Raw genomic sequence first — 20176 nt, forward strand, 5'->3', positions numbered from 1 at the left:
AAATTCTTCTTCCAAATGCATTTCATGCCTTGAATTTGAACATGTGTGAGTGTTGTCTGTCATGTGATGTACCTCTACAGTGTAATGGGAGAGAGCGACAGCCAGCAGACTGGTGTTGGGACATGCGTGGCAGTACTGCACTGTGCTCAGACGACTAGTCCTCATCTCCAAAAGCATGTCTGACGTAGCTACATCAAACACCTACACACACACACACACATAAAACACAATGACATACACTGTTAAACCGACCATGAGCGTAGAGGAAACAAACAATCTTTCCTTATGGTCTGAAAATATATTGTTATAAAAAGCTGGGATAGTTAATATTTTATGACCATATTTTATTTTAATAGTGCTTAACAAGACTATTCCTTTTTATTTTTAATACGGGGCTGTTTTTCACACACACACAAAAATGTACTTACAAACACGGCATTTCTGGCAGCACAAATGACCCGCGAGCTGTCAGATGACCAGGTGCTACATTTCACGATGACTTTTACTTCATCGTCACTCTCTGGGAAAAAACTATTGACATCGATTGATTTCCACTCATTTGCGGACGACACCTCAAACAGCTGACAAATAAAAATACAGAAGTGCTATAAGAACCCGATGCCACCTCTATAGATAGTTTCCCATTATCCAAAGATGATCAGTTTCATCCTTACATTTTAAGGTGAAATACAAGAGGCAGAACATCCGATTCTAGATCAGTGTTCTTGTTATAAACAGTTATATACATTAAACTTCATACACTAACCTCAGTCACCATTCACTTCAATGTATGGAAAAAAGATGCAATACAATTGAATGGTGACTGGGGCCAACATTCTGCTAAACATCTCATGTTCCATGGAAGAAAGAAGGTCAAACGGCTTTCAAAAGGGAATGAGTGTGTACAATTTACGACAGATTTTCAATTTTAGGAGAACTATCCCTTTAAAACCTCATAGGTAGCCAGGAACAACAGCTAACTAATAAGTATCTCAGATTTCCCCACCTTTAAGGTGCCGTCACTTGATGAAGTGGCGAGGTAGGCATCGTTGGTAGAGAAGCAGCAGTGATTGACAGGTTCCATGTGGCCAAACATAGTGTTCTGAGACGTTGTCTTGTTCGGGTTCCATAGCTTCATGAAAGGTGGAGATGGAGAAAAATTTGTACAGAAGGTTTGTTGAAGGTGTCATATGAGGAATCACATTTTTCTTGATCTTTTGAGATTTTTGTACTATACTGTAACTATTAGAAGTCAAAAACTTCCTCTCCAGTGACAGAACCCCCTTCATTGAAAAGAAGCTGCAAAAACAGCTCATTCTATACTTTGTTACCATGAGGTAATAAAGAGAATGAAGGATAGATCTTATTATTCCTAATGGTCATGATAAAAATAAATGTGAGAAAGTCTGTCAAAACTTTTAACTGGCTGTCTGTAACACCTGCCCTGTGCATGTCCTTCTGAAGAATTTCCAACATTTCAAACTATCTATTCTGGAATGTGATGAAAAGCTGAAATAAATCATTCTCTCCACTACTATTCTGACATTTCACATTCTTAAAATAAAGAAGTGATCTTAACTGACCTAAGACACGGAATGTTTTCTACGATTAAATGTCAGGAATGTTTAAATGTATTTGGCTAAGGTGTATGTAAACTTCTGACTTTACATATACATACACTGATGGCCAAAAGTTTAGAATAATGTACAGATTTTGCTGTTTCGGAAGGAAATTGGTACTTTAATTCACCAGAGTGGCATTCAACTGATCAGAAATTATAGTCAGGACATTACTGATGTTAAAAACAGCACCATCACTATTTGAAAAAAAAAAAAAAAAATTCATTTGAGATCAAATCTAGACAGGCCCCATTTCCAGCAGCCATCACTCCAACACCTTATCCTTGAGTTATCATGCTAAATTGCCAAAAAACTGAAGATTTCATACAAGGGTGTACACTGCAGTCTTCAAAGACAAAGGACAACTGGCTCTAACAAGGACAGAAAGAGATGTGGAAGGCCAGATGAACAACTAAACAAGAGGATAAGTACATCAGAGTCTCTAGTTTGAGAAATAGACGCCTCACATGTCCTCAGCTGACAGCTTCATTGAATTCTACCCGCTCAACACCAGTTTCATGTACAACAGTAAAGAGAAGACTCAGGGGTGCAGGCCTTATGGGAAGAAATGCAAAGAAAAATACACTTTTGGAACAGAAAAACAAAAAGAAAAGGTTAGAGTGGGCAAAGAAACAGACATTGGACAACAGATAATTGGAAAAGAGTGTTATGGATCTTAACCCCATTGAGCTTTTGTGGGATCAGCTAGACCAGTGGTTCCCAAACTTTTTACAGTGGTGTACCGCTCCAAACATTCAACATCCTTTCACGTACCCCCTCTCTAACGCATAGATAACATTTACACAAGGTATTTTGAAAATATGTATATTTAACACAATTATCTTTGTAAAACAACTCCCTTTTATTAACCTTGTTATATTTGTGCATGTTTTTTTACATGTTATATTAATCATATACATATTGAATAAATGGTTTACCGATTGAGATGGGTATGCTAGATATGATATAACTGCATAACTTTAAAACTCCCCCATCGCGTCGTGGTGTGCAAGAATAGCGTTCGGATCTGTGCCTGGAATTGCGCATCATTGCAGGTACGGCATTGCCAGCCGACTTCGAGCATTGCGGGTATGTATCTGTGCAATTGCACAGATCAAGCTCAAGGTGCTTTTTTATGTCACATTTGACACTATTAGCAAGGTTGAGCTCATTTGCTGAAAAAACATCATGCAACAATGTAAAAACAAGTCCCTAGTGTGCGTGCAAATGTGAGTTAAAATTACTGCATGTGAATTTGGAAAACTATTTAGCCACACCGGATGTCTGACTCCGGTCATCAAAGCTTATGAACTTATACCATCAGAATCAAAACTCCCTATGCATCTAACCTTAAATACAAATTACATTTTAAACTGTGAAAAAAACAAAACAATAAACAGACAATCTAAAATCATGGACGACTGACATGCAAGTCTGGTAAAACAGTGAAGTATCAGTTTTACTTGCTATCACTAAGCTACGTCACCTAGCAGTGTGCTGGGCTGGTGAAAAAAATAAACCTGTGTGACGCACGACGCATTAGTAGATGCATTTTTTTAACCACAAAAGATTGGGTTATTTCATTGCATATTTATCTGACCTTTATGACACAGTAATTTTGGTGTTTCTACACTAGAGGGCACACAAAATAATTTTTGCCAGTGAGAAATACATGAACTGGGTTTGAATGTAATTTTAGAATGTGATGAATTTAAAAGAATTTTATTTTCATACCCCCATTGTCACCTCACGTACCCCAGTTTGGGAAACACTGAGCTAGATTGTAAGGTGCGTGAGAAGTGCCCAACAAGACAGCCACATCTATGGCAATTATGGGGTGAAATGTCATCCGAGTATCTGGACAAACTGACAGCTAGAATGCCAAGGATCTGCAAAGCTGTCATTGCTGCACATGGAGAATTTTTTGATGAGAACTCTTTGAAGTAGTTTAAGAAGTTCTGAATTTTTTTTTCAAATTTAAATAATAATTTATCACGTTATGAATGTCCTGACTATACATTGTGATCAGCTGAATGCCACTTTGGTGAATAAAAGTACCAATTTCTTTCCATAAGAGCAAAATCTATACATTATTCCAAACTTTTGGCCAACAGTGTGTGTTTTTTATATATATATATATATGAAACTATTCATCCGGTGAATATATAGGCTATAAAAAGCTTCATTTGGTTAATACTTACAGTATTGTGCAAGAGTCACAGGCACATAAGATGTTTCACAAAAACATCTGTCTTAAGATAGTTATTTATATCTGCTTCTTCAGTGTCAATAGGAAATATAAATTTTATACTCCCAAACATTCCTTTTGCAAATAGAATAGAACAGAAGTACAGTGAGCCCTGCAATAGATGGCATGGCCCTCACAGAGCCCCCCCCACTGAACATCGGGTCAGTCTGGTATTACACAAAGAGACAGAAGTAATTGAGATAAATAAATAAATAAATAAATAAATAAATAAAAGAACTGTGGCGAATTCTCCAAGAAGCTTGGAACATCCTATCTGCCAACAACCAAGAAAAACTGTGTCCAGGTGTAAATAGGAGAACTGGTGCTGTTTTGAAGGCAAAAGTGTTCACACCAAATATTGATTTAGCTCTTTTTCTGTTTACTGAACTATGTATGACGTTAATTGATTGATGAAAACTATTTATGTCATTATTTTTTTAAGAAATCCTCACTTTGAAAGTTTTTCACAAGTGCCTAAATCTTTTGCACAGTACTGTGTATAGAGAGCACTGTAACGGAGCCAAGTCGCCGGTGTATTTCAGGTCTCGCATTATGCACCAAATTGTAATTTTTCTTGTTTTTATTGGGATTTTGGTTGCACAAAATGCTTTTGGAAATGTATTCATTTTGGACACTTGTAGCATCAATAGCCGCTTTTCCACTATCGGGCCAGTGCAAGCCAGGGCTATCAACTGGCCAGCCAGAGCCAATAGACTCGAGCCGTGAGACCAAAATCATTCTGCATTTCCACCATCAGGCCAGTAGCCCCACGTTGCCCTAAAACCCTCCCTTACTACACAGCCCTGGTGCCAACGTCACACCCCCCGCCCATTTCACAAGCAAGAGGGAAGCTCAAGCTGAGGAATCATGTTATCTAGTTATATAAAATATTGAGTTCATATCGTTTGCAAACATTAGTTAGCATTGACAACTCACAGACTGTACCTGGCATGGTGTCCCAAGTGGTCTCTCCACTAACAGTGGGATGATGTCCCAGCACACCTTCCATGATTTCAAACCATGGACAGTTCATTCTTTCGGTACCGCTTTGTCCATTGTGCATTTTAACGGATTTGTATTGTAACTGCAATTTTTGTACCCTGTACCCTTGTACACTGGATGCACAAACTGGCAAGTTCGGCAAATCTCCGCCTTTGACATTGACCCTGCCTCACTCCCCAGTTGGCCTTGTTTGGCCCAAGGTTAATTTTGTCCGTTGGCCCTAAGAAAGAAAGAAATCCCTGAGGAGGTGCAATGAAGCCCCGGAAGTGACAGTTGGAATGCAACTGGCCCTGGCCAGCAATCTCAGCCCTCATTTAAAGCGATAGTGGGAACGTGGCTAATTTCTATGCCTGTCATAGTAAGGAAAGACTAAGAAATCTTTTATCATTCTATAAATCGATTAAAAAAAAAACTATCGTCCAATTTATCAGTTATCAGACTTTTCCACCACCTTGGTTATTGTATTGGCAAAATCCACTATCAGTCGACCTCTACTGCAGACTTTGAAAAATGCCTGTTACTACATCAGGCCTGACAGCAAACCCACACCTTGTGAAAAAGAGCACTGTTTCTCATTTAGGGATGTGCACGAGTAATCGATTAATCAAGTACTCGTTCAGTGTCTATTCGACGAGTAAAAACACTACTCGAATATTTCAATTTAATTTTTTATGTGCCTTTGCCTGCTGTGGGCAGCAATGAAACCACTTCTTAGCAAAATCTTGCCATTTAAACTCATTGCATTTGTTGGCGCTGTGGATGCATGACATTGTTAAAGGCTTCTGTCATTATTTGAAGTGATTGTATTGCTTTAGAAACATACATTCCAAGTCTTCCATGTATGAGTGCAAATGTGTTTGTCATTTTTGAATCTAGATGTTGTCGTTCATGCAAAGTGCTAATTTTTAAATGAGAAAAACAGGTTAAAAGGTTGAACTAAAATTCTAAATGTTAAGTATTACTCGTTTTCTTATGTGTTAGAGTACTCAACTACAAAATTTACTTGAAATGCCCATTCCTAAACTCATTTCACATGCAAAGAGGGTGTCTTAAAGGCACAGCTGCAAAAATTGAACACTTAATGCTAATGGCCAGCGAGAGAAGGGAAAATGTTCACACACACACAAAAAAAAAACAACAGCTACATTTTTACTGTTTTGCACAAAAAAGGGGGCCTAAGAAGAAGAAGAAAAAAAACGAAACTGTATGATATGACTCTTTAACAGAGATGAATTGTTGTTATTTTTGTCTCAAACTATACAAGAATGGTCCCTTTTAAAAAAACAGGTCTTTAGCTTGCTGGAAACGTCTTGTGTATTAACACATCTGCTGTAACTTTCTCTAAATCTTTTTTCAGGATGTTTCTTTCACTCCTCACACGGAGACATTCCACAAAATGCCTTTTTGTGTTCACGCCTCCACTGATTGGGGTTCTCGTTACTTGCTCTTTCATTCTGTTTCACACTGGCAGATGAATACAGCTCCACTGCAGACTCCTGTTGTCACACTCCTACAGATCTAGCACAGTTCTTTGCAAATTTCACAAGCTTTAAAATTACACGGCTGCCCCGTTCCCCTCCTCTGCGGTTCTGAGTAAGCATCCTACCAGCTGTCATTCTTATTACTCATATTCACTAAATCTGTTTCTAACAGTGAAGAGGAAATCGAGGGTGAGAAAATTTGATTTTTAGGTATTAGTTTTTTTTTTTCTCACCTTGGTATTGTTGAATTTGTCATTAGAGCAGGTGGCCAGCAGGACGCGTCGACCTGTGTTGGTGAACTGGCAGTGGTTTATCTGTTCATCATGTTCCTCTGCAAACACTTTGATCAGAGAACCTTGCACAACATTCCACAACTACATAAAAATACAAAATAAAAAAAAATAAAAACACAGACTGTACACATTTCTCATTGACCTGACTGATTTCACACTACATAACCTTCAAAGAAAGCTTTAATCAGCATGAGTGACAAACTGAGAGAGACCTTGAAGTCATCATGAAATATTTGCTACCCATTTTACTTCCATAATGTGACATTTTGAGCGATACGTGATATTCAAAAAAATTTAGGGTGGGACTTATATCCATCAGATAGGGACTTGAGTGTGTTGTGAAAAGTTGGCAGTTGAAATTTAAGCAAACAGTGACATCAGCCAAAAAGGAAAGTCATTTCAGAGGCTGAGCATGTTTTAAAATTTTGATAAGGGAATATAAATAATTTTTCTTTGAAAAATGTGCACTGATGAATCATACACATTCATGGTCTTATTGTGTATCAAGAACATCAAAAGGACCAAATCTAAAATGTAATTTTGTATTTAATATAGAGCTGTCAGAATTAACGCATTAACGTTTGCGATGAATTTAAAACGTTTAACACATTATTCTTAATCGCAATTAATGCATTACCGTTAATAAAGCATAAACCAGCAAAAACACTAGTTTGAAGGGCAGAACCTTTGTAATGTGTCTGCCCAGAGTCATTACACTGACGCACACTTCACAACAGCGCTTCTGTGTAAGTGATAAAATTATGGTGAAAGGACCTCTTTAAGCTTTAAGTACAAAACAAGCCCAGATGGGACTTGTGATAGAAATCAAGTATTTTTCAGCCCAAGTGAGGCGCATTTTAATTACCACAGAAGCATGTCAAGGCTTAACTATCACCAAAACGCAGAATGAGATGTTTTTGTCTGCAAGCGCTTTTCATGTGGAGTTCAAAGTGGCTGAACTTGATGCCCAGATGTGAATAATGGACTGCTTCACAATTGCTTTAACAAAGCGGATAGCCACAGTCTGCTGGCAGATTAATACTGTGGAGGATGAGCGTTTAAGAGATTTAATGCCCATTGCAATGAACATGCAACCCATGCGGAGACCAGTTCTTTCAATTAGTCAACCTCCCACTTACACTTTGGGAAATGTTTAATGTTACTTGAATTGGTGATATTTTAATGCATTTCTATCTTTATACTGTGTAAGGCTTTGTTTGGAAAATGTTAATAAAGCATTGTATTGTTACATATTGTTTTGTTTTCTTTCCTAAGATGGAAATAAATACATTTTGACAGGAAAAGTATACTTAGAGTCAAATTTCAGCACTTTCAAAATCTGTGATTAATCGCGATTAACTAAAAAAAATGCGATTAATCATGATTAAAAACTTAAAATTGAAATTATTTACTTTATTAATAAATGTTCCTAGGCTTACTGGATTAATCAGAGCAAAGCATCGTAAAGATGATATAACCAAGGCCACATGGGCGGGGAAAAATAATATCAACCTATAATATCCCAGCCATCTTTTCATGATCCAATCAAAACCTAAAGAATGAAATCAAGTACCATGCTACTTTATACCTCAAAGAATTTTCTATGTGAAATTATGGAAGTTAAAAGTGCTGCAAATGCTGTTTCATGTTGTCTTTAAAAGAATGGTGAACAAAAAGAGACACTGACCTTAACTTTCCTATCACTAGAGCAGGTTGCTATGTAACGGTCGTCGGGGGAGAAGGCACAGCACAGAACATCATCATCATGAGCCTGTAGCTCTAGAAGCTTCTCTCCAGAGGTCGTCTTAAACACCTATAGAGGACAGAGAGGAGAGAAGAAAAAATATATATTTGCAGTATAGGAATATTCCGGGTTCAATACAAGTTAAGCTCAATCGACAGCATTTGTGGCATAATATTAATTACCACAAAACATTATTAACTAATTTGTCAATTACTAATTTGTCAAAAAAAAAAAAAAAAAGGTTACAGTGAGACACTTACAATTGAAGTAAATGGGGCCAATTTTTGGAGGGTTTGTAGGCAGAAACGTATAATTTTATAAAAGTACTTACATTAATTCTACTGTTAAAACTCATGCATTATTTGAGCTGTAAAATTATTTAAATCATAATTTTTTTTTACAGTCGTTTTAGGGTTTGTTGACATTACATCGTCATGGCAACGAAGTTGTAAAATTGCTAATAACTTTACACAAAAAAGGTTAGCAAGCGATTTTATCACACTTAAATCATGTTAACACGCATACTGTTTACGTCTTATGAATATTCTTTTGAAACAGTGAGTATTTTATTTTCATTTTTTCCCCTTTTTCACCCAATTTAGAATGCCCAACTCCCAGTGCGCTTTTAAAGGGGACCTATTATGCAAAATTCACTTTTACACAGTGTTTGAACATAAATGTGAGTCGGCAGTGTGTGTACACAACCACCCTACAATGTTAAAATTCCACTCACTCCTCTTTCTTATATTTCTATTAATCAAAAACAGTGTCTCAAAATGACTGGTTTTCGTATCCGCTCTAAAGTGACGTCACTTTAAAGCAGGCCATGCCCACGACTGGTGACGGACTCCACCCTACTGTCATAGATCCTCCCCTGAGTGATTGACACACAGTCCGCCATTTTTTTCCGTGCTGGAGCATTTATGGTGAGAAGAATAATGTCTCAGCTTCATAAGCGTCATACGTGTTCTGTTGTAGGCTGTAAAAGTGAACATAAGAGTCTTCATGTACTCCTGGCATCAGAGCCACTGAAGACGCAGTGAAGTTTTGTTTTTGAAGAAAATGTGCCCCAAAACATACCAAAATTTGTGTGTGTTTGAGCAAATCATTTTACACCGGACTGCTTTGTGAATGAGGGTAAATATAAAGCAGGCTTTTCTAAATATTTGATTGTCAAGCATGGATCAGTACCAACTGTTCCTGTTCCAGCTTTATAACCTGAAGATGTAAGTATCGCACTTTATATTTTGTGAATGTTTGCAAATCGCATGATGCAAGACAACCCCCTAAAATGTCACGTCTCGTTATAGCGCATAGCTAACGTAATTACAGTATATTTTTGTCTTGCTCATCCATCATTGCTAAATGGCTGAAAAACACTCCGGTATTTATGGTGTCAGTCATATTGGTTCTGATTTGTTGTTGCTATAGTATCCGAAGCACGAGCTGTAAAGGCTGTTCCTGTTCCGGAAAGGGGTGGGGAGCAGCAGCTCATTTGCATTTAAAGAGACACACACGAAAACAGCGTGTTTTTTGATTTCACTCAAAAAGAGGCATTTACAACATGGTATAATAAATGATCTGTGGGGTATTTTGAGCTGAAACTTCACAGACACATTCTGAGGACACCTGAGACTTATATTACATCTTGTAAAAAGGGGCATAATAGGTCTCCTTCAAGTCCTCGTGGTTGCGTACTGATTCGCCTCAATCTGGGTGGCGGAGGACGAATCTCAGTTGCTTCCGTGTATGAGACCATCAACCTGCGCATCTTATCACGTGGCTTGTTGAGCGCGTTGCCACGGAGACATAGCGTGTTTGGAGGCTTCATGCCACCCACCGCGGCATCTACGCTCAACTCACCACGCGCCCCACGAGAACGAACCACATTATAGTGACCACGAGGAGGTTACCCCATGTTACTCTACCCTCCCTAGCAACCGGGCCAATTTGTTTGCTTAAGAGAACTGGCTGGAGTCACTCAGCATGCCCTGGGATTCGAACTAGTGAACTCCAGGGGTGGAAGCCAGCGTCTTTTACCACTGAGCTACCCAGGCCCCTGAAACAGTGAGTATTTTAATGTTTACAGATTGGCCCCATTCACTTCCATTGTAAGTGCCTCATTGTAACCAAGATTTTTGCTTTTTTTAAAGAAAAATTAATTTTTGTGGTAATCAATACTATGCCACAAATGCTGTCGATTGAGGTTGTATTGAACCTGGAATATTCGTTTAAAGCAGTCATATACATGTAATATTTTGTATAGAGTGTCAAGTCAAACAGCATGACACATATGAATATTTACCCGCAGTGTCTTGCTGGCTCCACAGGAGGCGATTTTGCTCCCATTTTTGGAGAAACAGGCATAATATATGGACCCCTGGTGAGGATGCATGACCAGCTGAGACAAACTGTCCTGACTGTTTTTGTTACTATAGAGTCAAAACGGACACAGTCTGCTTTCAAAATCTCATCTATAAGAAATTTACTGTGAGTGGAAATGATCAGCAAGTGAGATACATACACCCAGTCCAGATAGAGCTGCCCCCTAGTGGCTCTGTCCTGCGCCTGCATCAAGGCCTGCCTGTAAACTTCAGAGCAGGCAGGCTGAGACAGAGCCAGCTGCACCACGTCAGGAAACGGCCTCTGCTCTAACTGATGCCCGTTCAGAGAGAGGAACTCCTGAAACTGCAGTCTCACCTCACTATTCTGTGCACAAGACAAAATATTTCATATTAACCAATAAGAAGTCCCATTTCCACATCTTGTACCTGCGTTTGTAAGAAACAGTATAAAGTACAGGTATTTATTTATTTATTTTATTCTTTTTGACGATAGGGTAGAATATGTTGGGGACATGATGCGAGCCAGATTAAACCAGTGTTTCCTGCAAGAGCACTGTATCAGTGTATCTGGAGCATTTGCTTGCTAAATGCTAAGCCACAGCTCTGACAAATTTAAGTATTAAGTAAAAACTTAAGTATTTTTACAACAACAATAAAAAAAAATTAAAAATCCACAATCCTCAGATCCACAAATACAAATCATTACAGCGGTCCTTAAATGAGAAAATGACAGTGATGGATTTTGAAGTACCTCTTTGTCTAATATTTCACCATATTCCACATAGTCATTGATGAGATGGGCAGATCCCATCATCTGAGCTTTCTCTTTGACCCAGTCCAAGGAAAACATAAGTGAATAAAGCTCCTGAAAAAGAAAATGAGGAGAAATAAACAGAATTTAGCATTAAAGATCCTACCTAAGCTCTAGAGGAGTGTAAATATCAGCTTAGGTCATTCTGTAGTGTCACCTTAGAGAGGCCTGCTTTAGCCATGTGATACGGGAGGAAGTGATACCAGTACAAACACTCTTTATCTCCAGAGCTGGGTGCGCCTTTCTTATAGAACTTCTGGTACTGAAGGACCATCTTTTTATGCAGCCCCTACAAGAAATACTGCAAGTGTCACTTAAATGTAGTTCAGAATAATAATAAAGTATTGGATGTATTCAAAATACGAGGACGATAAAATCAGATTGTCTCTGCATGTTTGTGTGCTATGAAACTGCAAAACTCTTTGGTGGGTTTTCCTAAAATGGGACACATGACTCACGGTCAACACATCGCGGTTCTGTTCAATGAGAAAGTCCAGTTGCAGATCATGAAGGTAATATAGGTAAGGCCGCTGATTACAGTCCCGAAACAGCAGAGATTTATTCACAAACTGCTGTAGCACATCCTCCACCTCCTCCAACTCAAGACCCCACAGGACAGACAGAACCTACAGTTTGAATACAGTTATATAGAGCTTTCCAGCAAGTCTTTCCAAATTTGCATTTGTAAATCAAATGTGTTAAAGCTAAGGTGTGTAACTTCTGCTACTAGTGTCAAGCAGAATTCAAAAATACTTTTGAAACAGGTTTCCCTAAACACTCCCTCCTAGAGGTCTCCAAACCGACCCGGGGCCAACGGGACCTGAGAAACCACCAGGTTTCGGGTCCGGTTTGGGCTTACAACTGAAGAAAAAATAAACAGAACTACCAAACTTGTTTTGTGTTTTGCATTGGCTTGATATCAAGAGATCCCCAAATTTTACTTTTAATAAGTGATTGAACAGATCCTTCAAATCTTTTTATATCCTTTTCCATCTTTATAAAGTTCCATTACCTTGTTACACAGGTCTTTTGACAGTTCTTTTCTGCTCCCCATGGCTCAGTATCTAGCCTGCTCAGTGCATCCATGTGAGAGCTAACAAACTCATTGACTATTTATACACAGACACTAATTGCAATTTAAAAAGCCACAGGTGTGGGAAATTAACCTTTAATTGCCATTTAAACCTGTGTGTGTCACCTTGTGTGTCTGTAACAAGGCCAAACATACAAGGGTATGTAAACTTTTGATCAGGGCCATTTGGATGATTTCTGTTATCATTATGATTTAAAAAGGAGCCAAACAACTATGTGATAATAAATGGCTTCATATGATCACTATCTTTAAATAAAAGACAGTTTTTTTTTGCATGATCAGTCATATTTTCAAAATTTCTGCCAGGGTATGCAAACTTTTGAGCACAACTGTACATCAAATAGACGTCTGGGTGATGTTTGTGTGCTATCAGTGTCTAGTCCCTCCATCTGTCATTGGTTAGCCAAACAAAAGGTCCCGCCCCAAACTCAAGCCATTGACTGAGCCAATGTTGCTGTCAATATGCTCAAAAAAAAAAAAAAACAAGATAAATATATATAAAAACAATATTTTAACAGCACCAAAGAGACACGTTGTTAGTATTTTCAGGGGAATCAACCTACATGTGCCTTTTTTATACTTGTCTCCACATATTAAGTTGGGAGAGGACAACACATTTTAACATAAAAATTACACACTTCAGCTTAAACACAACCAAAGATTTTGACAGCCCGTTGCAAACACCACTTAAAGTGGATTATAAATAAATAATAAATAATGAATAGAACATCAAAATAGTTCATCACTTTAATTGTTGGTGACAGTGATTTTGTGACTGACCTTAGCAGGCACTTTAACGTCTTTCTGCATGACACTCAGGTCTCTGTACAGATCTCGGTGTTCATCTTCCAGGACCTGCAGGCTGGCATCCATGGCCTGATCCAGAGCATCATAGTCATAGGATGAAGACTTACAGATCCGCTTGAACTGCTTCTTCTGCAGCTGCCGCAGGTAGTAGCCCCAGCGGTCTGGAAAATCTCTCAACAGAGCTCCAATCAGAGACACCACCAGAGGAGAGCCTACAGGAGGAGAAATATTTGCAGTGGGTGCATGTATTGTTAGTGTAGCCAGCTAAGTATTCAACTTGTCCCACACCTTTTGCGCTATGGACATGGAATGACACCTCAAATTGCGTGGCTTGTTGAGTGCTATTACGCAATCAGACTTACGATTTTGGCGGGGAAGATGTTTTTTTTTTAAACCTCAGATTTTCAGTAGGGACTTGAGCCATTTCAAGGGGCCACAATAAGAGAAACTTGGGCCAGTGAGCAAACCTAAAAATCACCCAAGACACTCGAGCAACTGCATAGCAACTCACTGAAAACCACTCAGAACACTATGGCAACCACATAGTCATAGTTTGCATAGGCAAACTTTCCGTTAGAGTCTAGTTTAATAATTTTACCTAACAATTTTCTCTACTTGTTATTTAGTGTATTTCATTTCATAAATGTGTAAATACAGTAAAGTTCGAAAGATATTCAATATAAATGGGCATATACAACAAGTCCAATGAACAAGTTCATATATAACAAGTCCCCATTTAAAAAAAAAAAAAAAATGTATCCCCTTTTCTCCCAATTTGGAATGCCCAATTCCCACTACTTAGTAGGTCCTTGTGGTGGAGCGGTTACTCACCTCAATCCGGGAGGCGGAGGACAAGTCTCAGTTGCCTCCGCTTCTGAGACCGTCAAGCCGTGCATCTTATTACGTGGCTTGTTGTGCATGACACCGCGGAGAATCCACATCTGGAGGCTCATGCTACTCTCCGCGATCGACGCACAACTTACCACACGCCCCATTGAGAGCGAGAACCACTAATCGCAACCAAGAGGAGGTTGCCCCATGTGACTCTACCCTCCCTAGCAACCGGGCCAATTAGGTTGCTTAGGAGACCTGGCTGGAATCACTCAGCACACCCTAGATTCAAACTCGCAAATCCAGGGGTATAAATACATTTCTTGAGAACTTAGTCATGTTTAATCATGTTTTAGAAGAGCTTTGTGTTCATTTTTGCATTAAAAGGGTAATTTGTACCTTTGCATTCACTGACAATGCTGCGGGCCTGTTCTGGAAGTTTCTGTGGTTTCCCATTTACATATAAAGCAAGAACTTCCAGTGCTTTCTCCTCATCAAGACCATTCTCAACTGGCACTTCAAACTTTTTACCTACACACAAACACACAGAAGCATATACAAACAGAGTTAAAGCATTAACTCGGATGAAATTATGAGGCAAACTGAATTTTAGGGCAAGATAACATCTCAAAAACCACAACACTTTGTTTAAAGACTCATCTCTCATCCCAGATGAAGGGGCTGCTGTTCTCTGATGCATATACTTTAATTTAGTTCAAAACCAAATACATTGCCTTAGATTTAAATTAAGTCTGAGACACAAACAGGCAGAAGACTTATTTATTGTGAGTCAGTGTAGAATTAGTCTTGATCTATGCAAACTAGCAGAAAAAGGGTACAACAAACTACTCACCGCTAACCGATTCAGTCAGACCTCTATTCCGCGTGGTCAAGAGGACTCTGCACTGGATATCAAATGACCTGAGAGCAGAGTTGTCCCAGACATCGTCCAGAATCAGCAGGGACCTGATAGAAAACACAAATAAAAGAATTATTAGGGGCTAATAAGATTAATTAGATAAATTACATTTATAAAAATTCATATTCTGTCTGGCTGCAGACAAAATGTCCCTAGTGCTCACCTGGGAAACCTGCGGAGCATTAGAAAACGCAGGCGTTCTTTGGCCTCCTCCACAGAGCAGGGTGGCCTCTGGCTGACGTCTGAACTTTGACCCTGCTCCAAGCGGAAACACAGAGACTGCATCCTCACCAGCAGGTCTGGCCGCTCACACTGCCCAACAGAGAGCCAGTGAACACCATCTGGAAAACACTCTGGAGGAAGGAAGAGAAAAAGATGAGCAAGAGTACAGTATATTAGCACATCTGTATTTTGGCTGTAGACACAAAGCTGCAGTCAGTACTGCGATTTTTATAGTGTATGGCCAGTTGTTTTTTGACATACCAGCACTCTTGGAACAGCGCTTGCCCAATCAAATTAGATGAAATTAAATGGAAACATTAATAAAACAAAAAGGATAAAGAAAAATTCTAAAAGGTTTTAAGAATAAAGCTCCCATGGATAAATACATTACACAAGTACAAATATGAAAAACGCATTCTTTAATATCCCACAAATGTCTGAAAACAGCGCTATGTCATTACCCTTAATAAGAGCACGGTCTCGAACAGCTTCTGCAGCCATCACAGACTTCCCCGAGCCTGCCATCCCAAATACAGTGACCCAACCCGGCGTGTCCTGCAGGCGGTAGAGCTTCTCCCGGATCAGGTTGAGCAGAGGGGGTCGGCTCACAAACACAACGGGTCTCTGAGGAACACCACCTTCACTCAGAATCACCTGGACTAGCATGCAGACGCAGGGAAAACAGCAACAGTGTCAAGCACTAATCTACATTATTTTTTGCCTTTAAATGGAACATATCATAGAAAACAGGACTGTCCTTGTTTTTCTGAATTTAAAACTTCCTCCCCAATCCAGCTGACCATTTATGAAAACTAAGTTACAAAAATAGTCCATTCACAGTATGCCACGGTTGTGGTGTCAGAACTAGCAGCTAATTATCACATGACAACCCACATTTACCTTTCAATGTCTATTCATTGTTACAAGTGTAGGGTAGATTACTTCTGAAATGTAAATCACGTACTGATTACTAATTAAACAATTAGTAAAGTCATTAGTAATGTAATCTATATTACACTTCTGATAATCTAACGAGATTATTTCTGGATTACTAGCATGCTTTGATGAAAATGTAATTTTAAGTGTATTAAAAGGAATAGTTCACCCAAAAATGAAAATTTTCACATCATTTACTCACCCTCTTACCATCCTAGATGTGTATGACTTTCTTCTGCAGAACACAAATTAAGATTTTTATAAAAATATCTCAGCTCTATGGGTCCTCACAATGCAAGTGAATGGGTGCCAAAATGTTGATGCTCCAAAAAGCACATAAAGGGAGCAAGTAATTCATATGACTCCAAAGGTTTAATCCATATCTTAAGAAGTGATATAATAGGTGTGGGTGAGAAACAAATACAAATTTAAGTCAATTTTTGCTAGAAATTCTTCTCCCTGCCCAGTAGGTGGATACATGAAGAATGTGAAAGTTAAAGTGGAGACTGACTGAACAGGGAGGAGAATTTATAGTAAAATTGGACTTTAATATTGATCTGTTTCTCACCCACACCTATCATAACGCTTCTGAAGACATTGATTTAACCACTGGAGCCATATGGATTACTTTTATGCTGACCTATGACCACAATGTTGGCACCCATTCACTTGCATTGTATGGACCAAAAAAGCTGAGATATTCTTCTAAAAATCTTAATTTGTGTTCTGCTGAAAAAGAAAGTCATACACATCCGGAATGGTATAAGGGTGAGTAAATGTTCATCAAAAAACTTTAATTTTTTAGTGAACTCTTCCTTTAAGTACCAATGTACACTCCTTTTGTTATTTGTTAAACTATGCAAATTTAAAAATGTAATGTAATCTAATTGCAAGTACTTATGTAGTCCATTATTACCAAATACTGGTTGTTACTTTTTACATTTGTGGAGAGGTTAGCCAATCGTAACAGAGGTAATTTACGCACAGAAGTCTTAAAAGGTGCAGTGGCAAAATTCACAGTTTAATTCTAAAGGTCCGAGTTGCTGATCGCTCGGCGCACAGTATGCGTGACACAAATTTCATCATCAGCACAGACAGATTTTCTCGACACGTGGACATTCCTCATCTGTGTGCATCGTCAGCACCTGCCATTGACTCTACATATTACAAAACAGTCATAATGCACCTGCATCAAACAAGTTCATATTCGCTTGCGGACAAAAGAGTGTACTTTGAAAGGCAACATGGTCAACCAGGCACGATCTGATCCGGAACACAGAAAAAATAAGCATACCCGGGCCTTAAGGGTCAAAGAAAATTACAATTATTTTTGGTGCTACAAACCTTGACTAATACTAGGCATGTAAAAAATTAAATGCTACAAAAGTGAAGATTATGTGACCTTAAAAATAAATTAATTCCTTTAATAACTGTTATTGTTTTTTTTATTTCTTCTGGGATCATCTCATTTTCATTCACGATGCATACATTTTCATATATATTTCATACTTAAGAACTGATAAATGTACAGAAAAGCTGACATTACAAGCTCATTACATGTGCATACATGTCAGAGCAAAATATCAACTAAACTGATTACCAGAGGGAGACATTCCATCTGCAAAGCTTCTCTCTCCCTCAGGGCTGAGCAGAGGCAGGTCATTATGAAGGAGGCTAGCTAGATCTCCATAACTCTCACTGATCAGAGCATTGTACAAGGAGATGTAAGCCCTGTTGTCTTTCCTCAACAGCACCTCCAGCAGGGCTGCAGCCTGCTCCTTTCTCGTGGTCTGAAATACCAGGGATAAGAAGCTTGATTTTTAAGTTATTTTTTTTTTAAGTAACATTGAGCATGCTCTACTGCTACAACAGACCTTGCTGAGCACTCTCTGTTCCTCGTCATTGGTCAGGACTCCATCGCTGACCATGTGGTCCATCAGGTAGGCGGCTTTGATGTCTTGCTCCAGAGTAGCTCTGGAGCGCAGCAGACAGCTGCGAGCTCGTTCCTCCATCTCCACATAAGCTGCAGCTCTCTCCTCAGCAACCCTGCACTTAATTGACAGCTACAGGAACATACATCTACAGAGCAGGATACAATTAATTGAGTGGGAGTTTCAGAGAGGGGACACATATCATAAATAAACTAAGGATGCACAGATGTATTGGCTGCCAATATTTATCGCCCAATTATTGACCAAATTAAAACTATCTGCATATCGGTTATAAGCATGAAAACAGAGATATGAAAAACCAATGGTTGATTTATAATTCATTAGTAACTCACTTTGTAAAATCTCTGTGAATTTAAATGCCCAATCCAGAAATAATAATGTTGCGGCCCCCTTTGGCATATCGTTCGGCCCCGTTTCGTGGCCAGCCCACCGGGAAAAGTCCCGGTTCTCCCTATGCCCAGTCCACCCCTGGATCCAATCCATGTTCAATGGAAATAATTTTTTGTTAGAACAGTGAAAAGCTTTTGTATCTCTTTGTACATTTCTAAACCATAATTCCAAAGAAAAACATTGATCTGATGACAAAATAAGGTAAGTGGCAAAATATCGGTATCGGCACGTTTTTTTTTTTTTTTTTTTTTTTGGTTAAAATCAGCATTGGTCAAAAATGTATATTGGTGCATCCCTAAAATAAACTTTTTTTTTTTTTTTTAAATAAATGAAAAGTACAAGCAGCACACTTTTCCAAGTAATACATTTTTGCAAAATGACAGTTGATAGGTTTTTAAATTATTAAAAAAAAAATAGATATGCTGTTCAAAATGAAGTTGTCAAAATTGGTGGAAGATGTCCATAGTTAGTGATTAACTGCACCTGTTTTACTTTGCTAGGACACTTGTGTGAGACTTAGTAACAGAGGGAAATGCCCCTGTACCTTTACATATAATGCCATATAATTAATCTGTGTGTGTGTGTGTGTGTGTATGTATGTGTATATATATATACACACACACACACACACATACACACACACACATATACACAGTTGAAGTCAGAAATTTAAATACACTTAGGTTGAAGTCATTAAAACAAATTTAACCACGCCACAATTTAATATTAGCAAACTATAGTTTTGTCAAGTCGTTTAGGACATCTACTCTGTGCGTGACATGAGTAATTTTTCCAACAATTGTTTACGGACATATTGTTTCACTTTTAACAGACTATATCACAATTCCAGTGGGTCAGAAATTTACATACACTAAGTTAACTGTGCCTTTAAGCAGCTTGAGAAATTCCAGAAAATGATGTCAAGCCTTTAGACAATTAGCTTCTGATAGGAGATGTACTGAATTGGAGGTGTACCTATGGATGTATTTTAAGGCCTACCTTCAAACTCAGTACCTCTTTGCTTGACATCATGGGGAAATCAAAAGAAATCAGTCAAGACCTCAGAAAAAAAATTGTGGACCTCCACAAGTCTGGTTCATCCTTGGGAAAAATTTCCAAATGCCTGAAAGTACCACATTCATCTGTACAAACAATAGTATGCAAGTATAAACACCATGGGACCATCACAACCCACAGGAAGGAGATGCTTTCTGTCTCCTAGAGATGAACATAGTTTGGTGCGAAAAGTGCAAACGAATCCCAGAACAACAGCAAAGGACCTTGTGAAGATGCTGGAGGAAACAGGTAGTCAAGTATCTATATCCACAGTAAACCGAGTCCTATATCGACATAACCTGAAAGGCTGCTCAGCAAGGAAGAAGCCACTGCTCAAAAACCGCCATAAAAAAGCCAGACTACAGTTTGCAAGTGCACATGGGGACAAAGATCTTACTTTTTAGAGAAATGTCCTCTGGTCTGATGA

At 38.6% G+C, this 20176-nt stretch overlaps 1 protein-coding gene across 4 annotated transcripts in view; it reads right to left on the reverse strand.

Moving 5' to 3' along the window:
• Window positions 1-20176, reverse strand: part of apaf1 (apoptotic peptidase activating factor 1) — a 49432-nt gene that overhangs the window by 27943 nt on the left and 1313 nt on the right. For 2 of the 4 annotated variants that reach the window (XM_051688347.1, XM_051688346.1), the window contains exons 2-18: window positions 18226-18430; window positions 17952-18141; window positions 15877-16074; window positions 15357-15546; window positions 15128-15240; window positions 14674-14805; window positions 13417-13655; window positions 12002-12169; window positions 11701-11832; window positions 11484-11597; window positions 10912-11096; window positions 10693-10819; window positions 8331-8456; window positions 6584-6724; window positions 1007-1132; window positions 429-581; window positions 73-201 (exon numbers count right to left, since the gene is read on the reverse strand). In XM_051688347.1, coding sequence (XP_051544307.1) covers window positions 73-201; window positions 429-581; window positions 1007-1132; window positions 6584-6724; window positions 8331-8456; window positions 10693-10819; window positions 10912-11096; window positions 11484-11597; window positions 11701-11832; window positions 12002-12169; window positions 13417-13655; window positions 14674-14805; window positions 15128-15240; window positions 15357-15546; window positions 15877-16074; window positions 17952-18141; window positions 18226-18363 — 2601 coding nt within the window. In that variant the 5' untranslated portion in view covers window positions 18364-18430. Of the gene's footprint in view, window positions 1-72; window positions 202-428; window positions 582-1006; window positions 1133-6583; window positions 6725-8330; window positions 8457-10692; window positions 10820-10911; window positions 11097-11483; window positions 11598-11700; window positions 11833-12001; window positions 12170-13416; window positions 13656-14673; window positions 14806-15127; window positions 15241-15356; window positions 15547-15876; window positions 16075-17951; window positions 18142-18225; window positions 18431-20176 lie in introns of those variants that run through there. The other 2 variants (XM_051688348.1, XR_007896133.1) reach the window with 2 other exon arrangements.

Source organism: Myxocyprinus asiaticus, chromosome 45 (assembly GCF_019703515.2).
Source record: "Myxocyprinus asiaticus isolate MX2 ecotype Aquarium Trade chromosome 45, UBuf_Myxa_2, whole genome shotgun sequence".
Lineage (NCBI taxonomy): Eukaryota > Metazoa > Chordata > Actinopteri > Cypriniformes > Catostomidae > Myxocyprinus > Myxocyprinus asiaticus.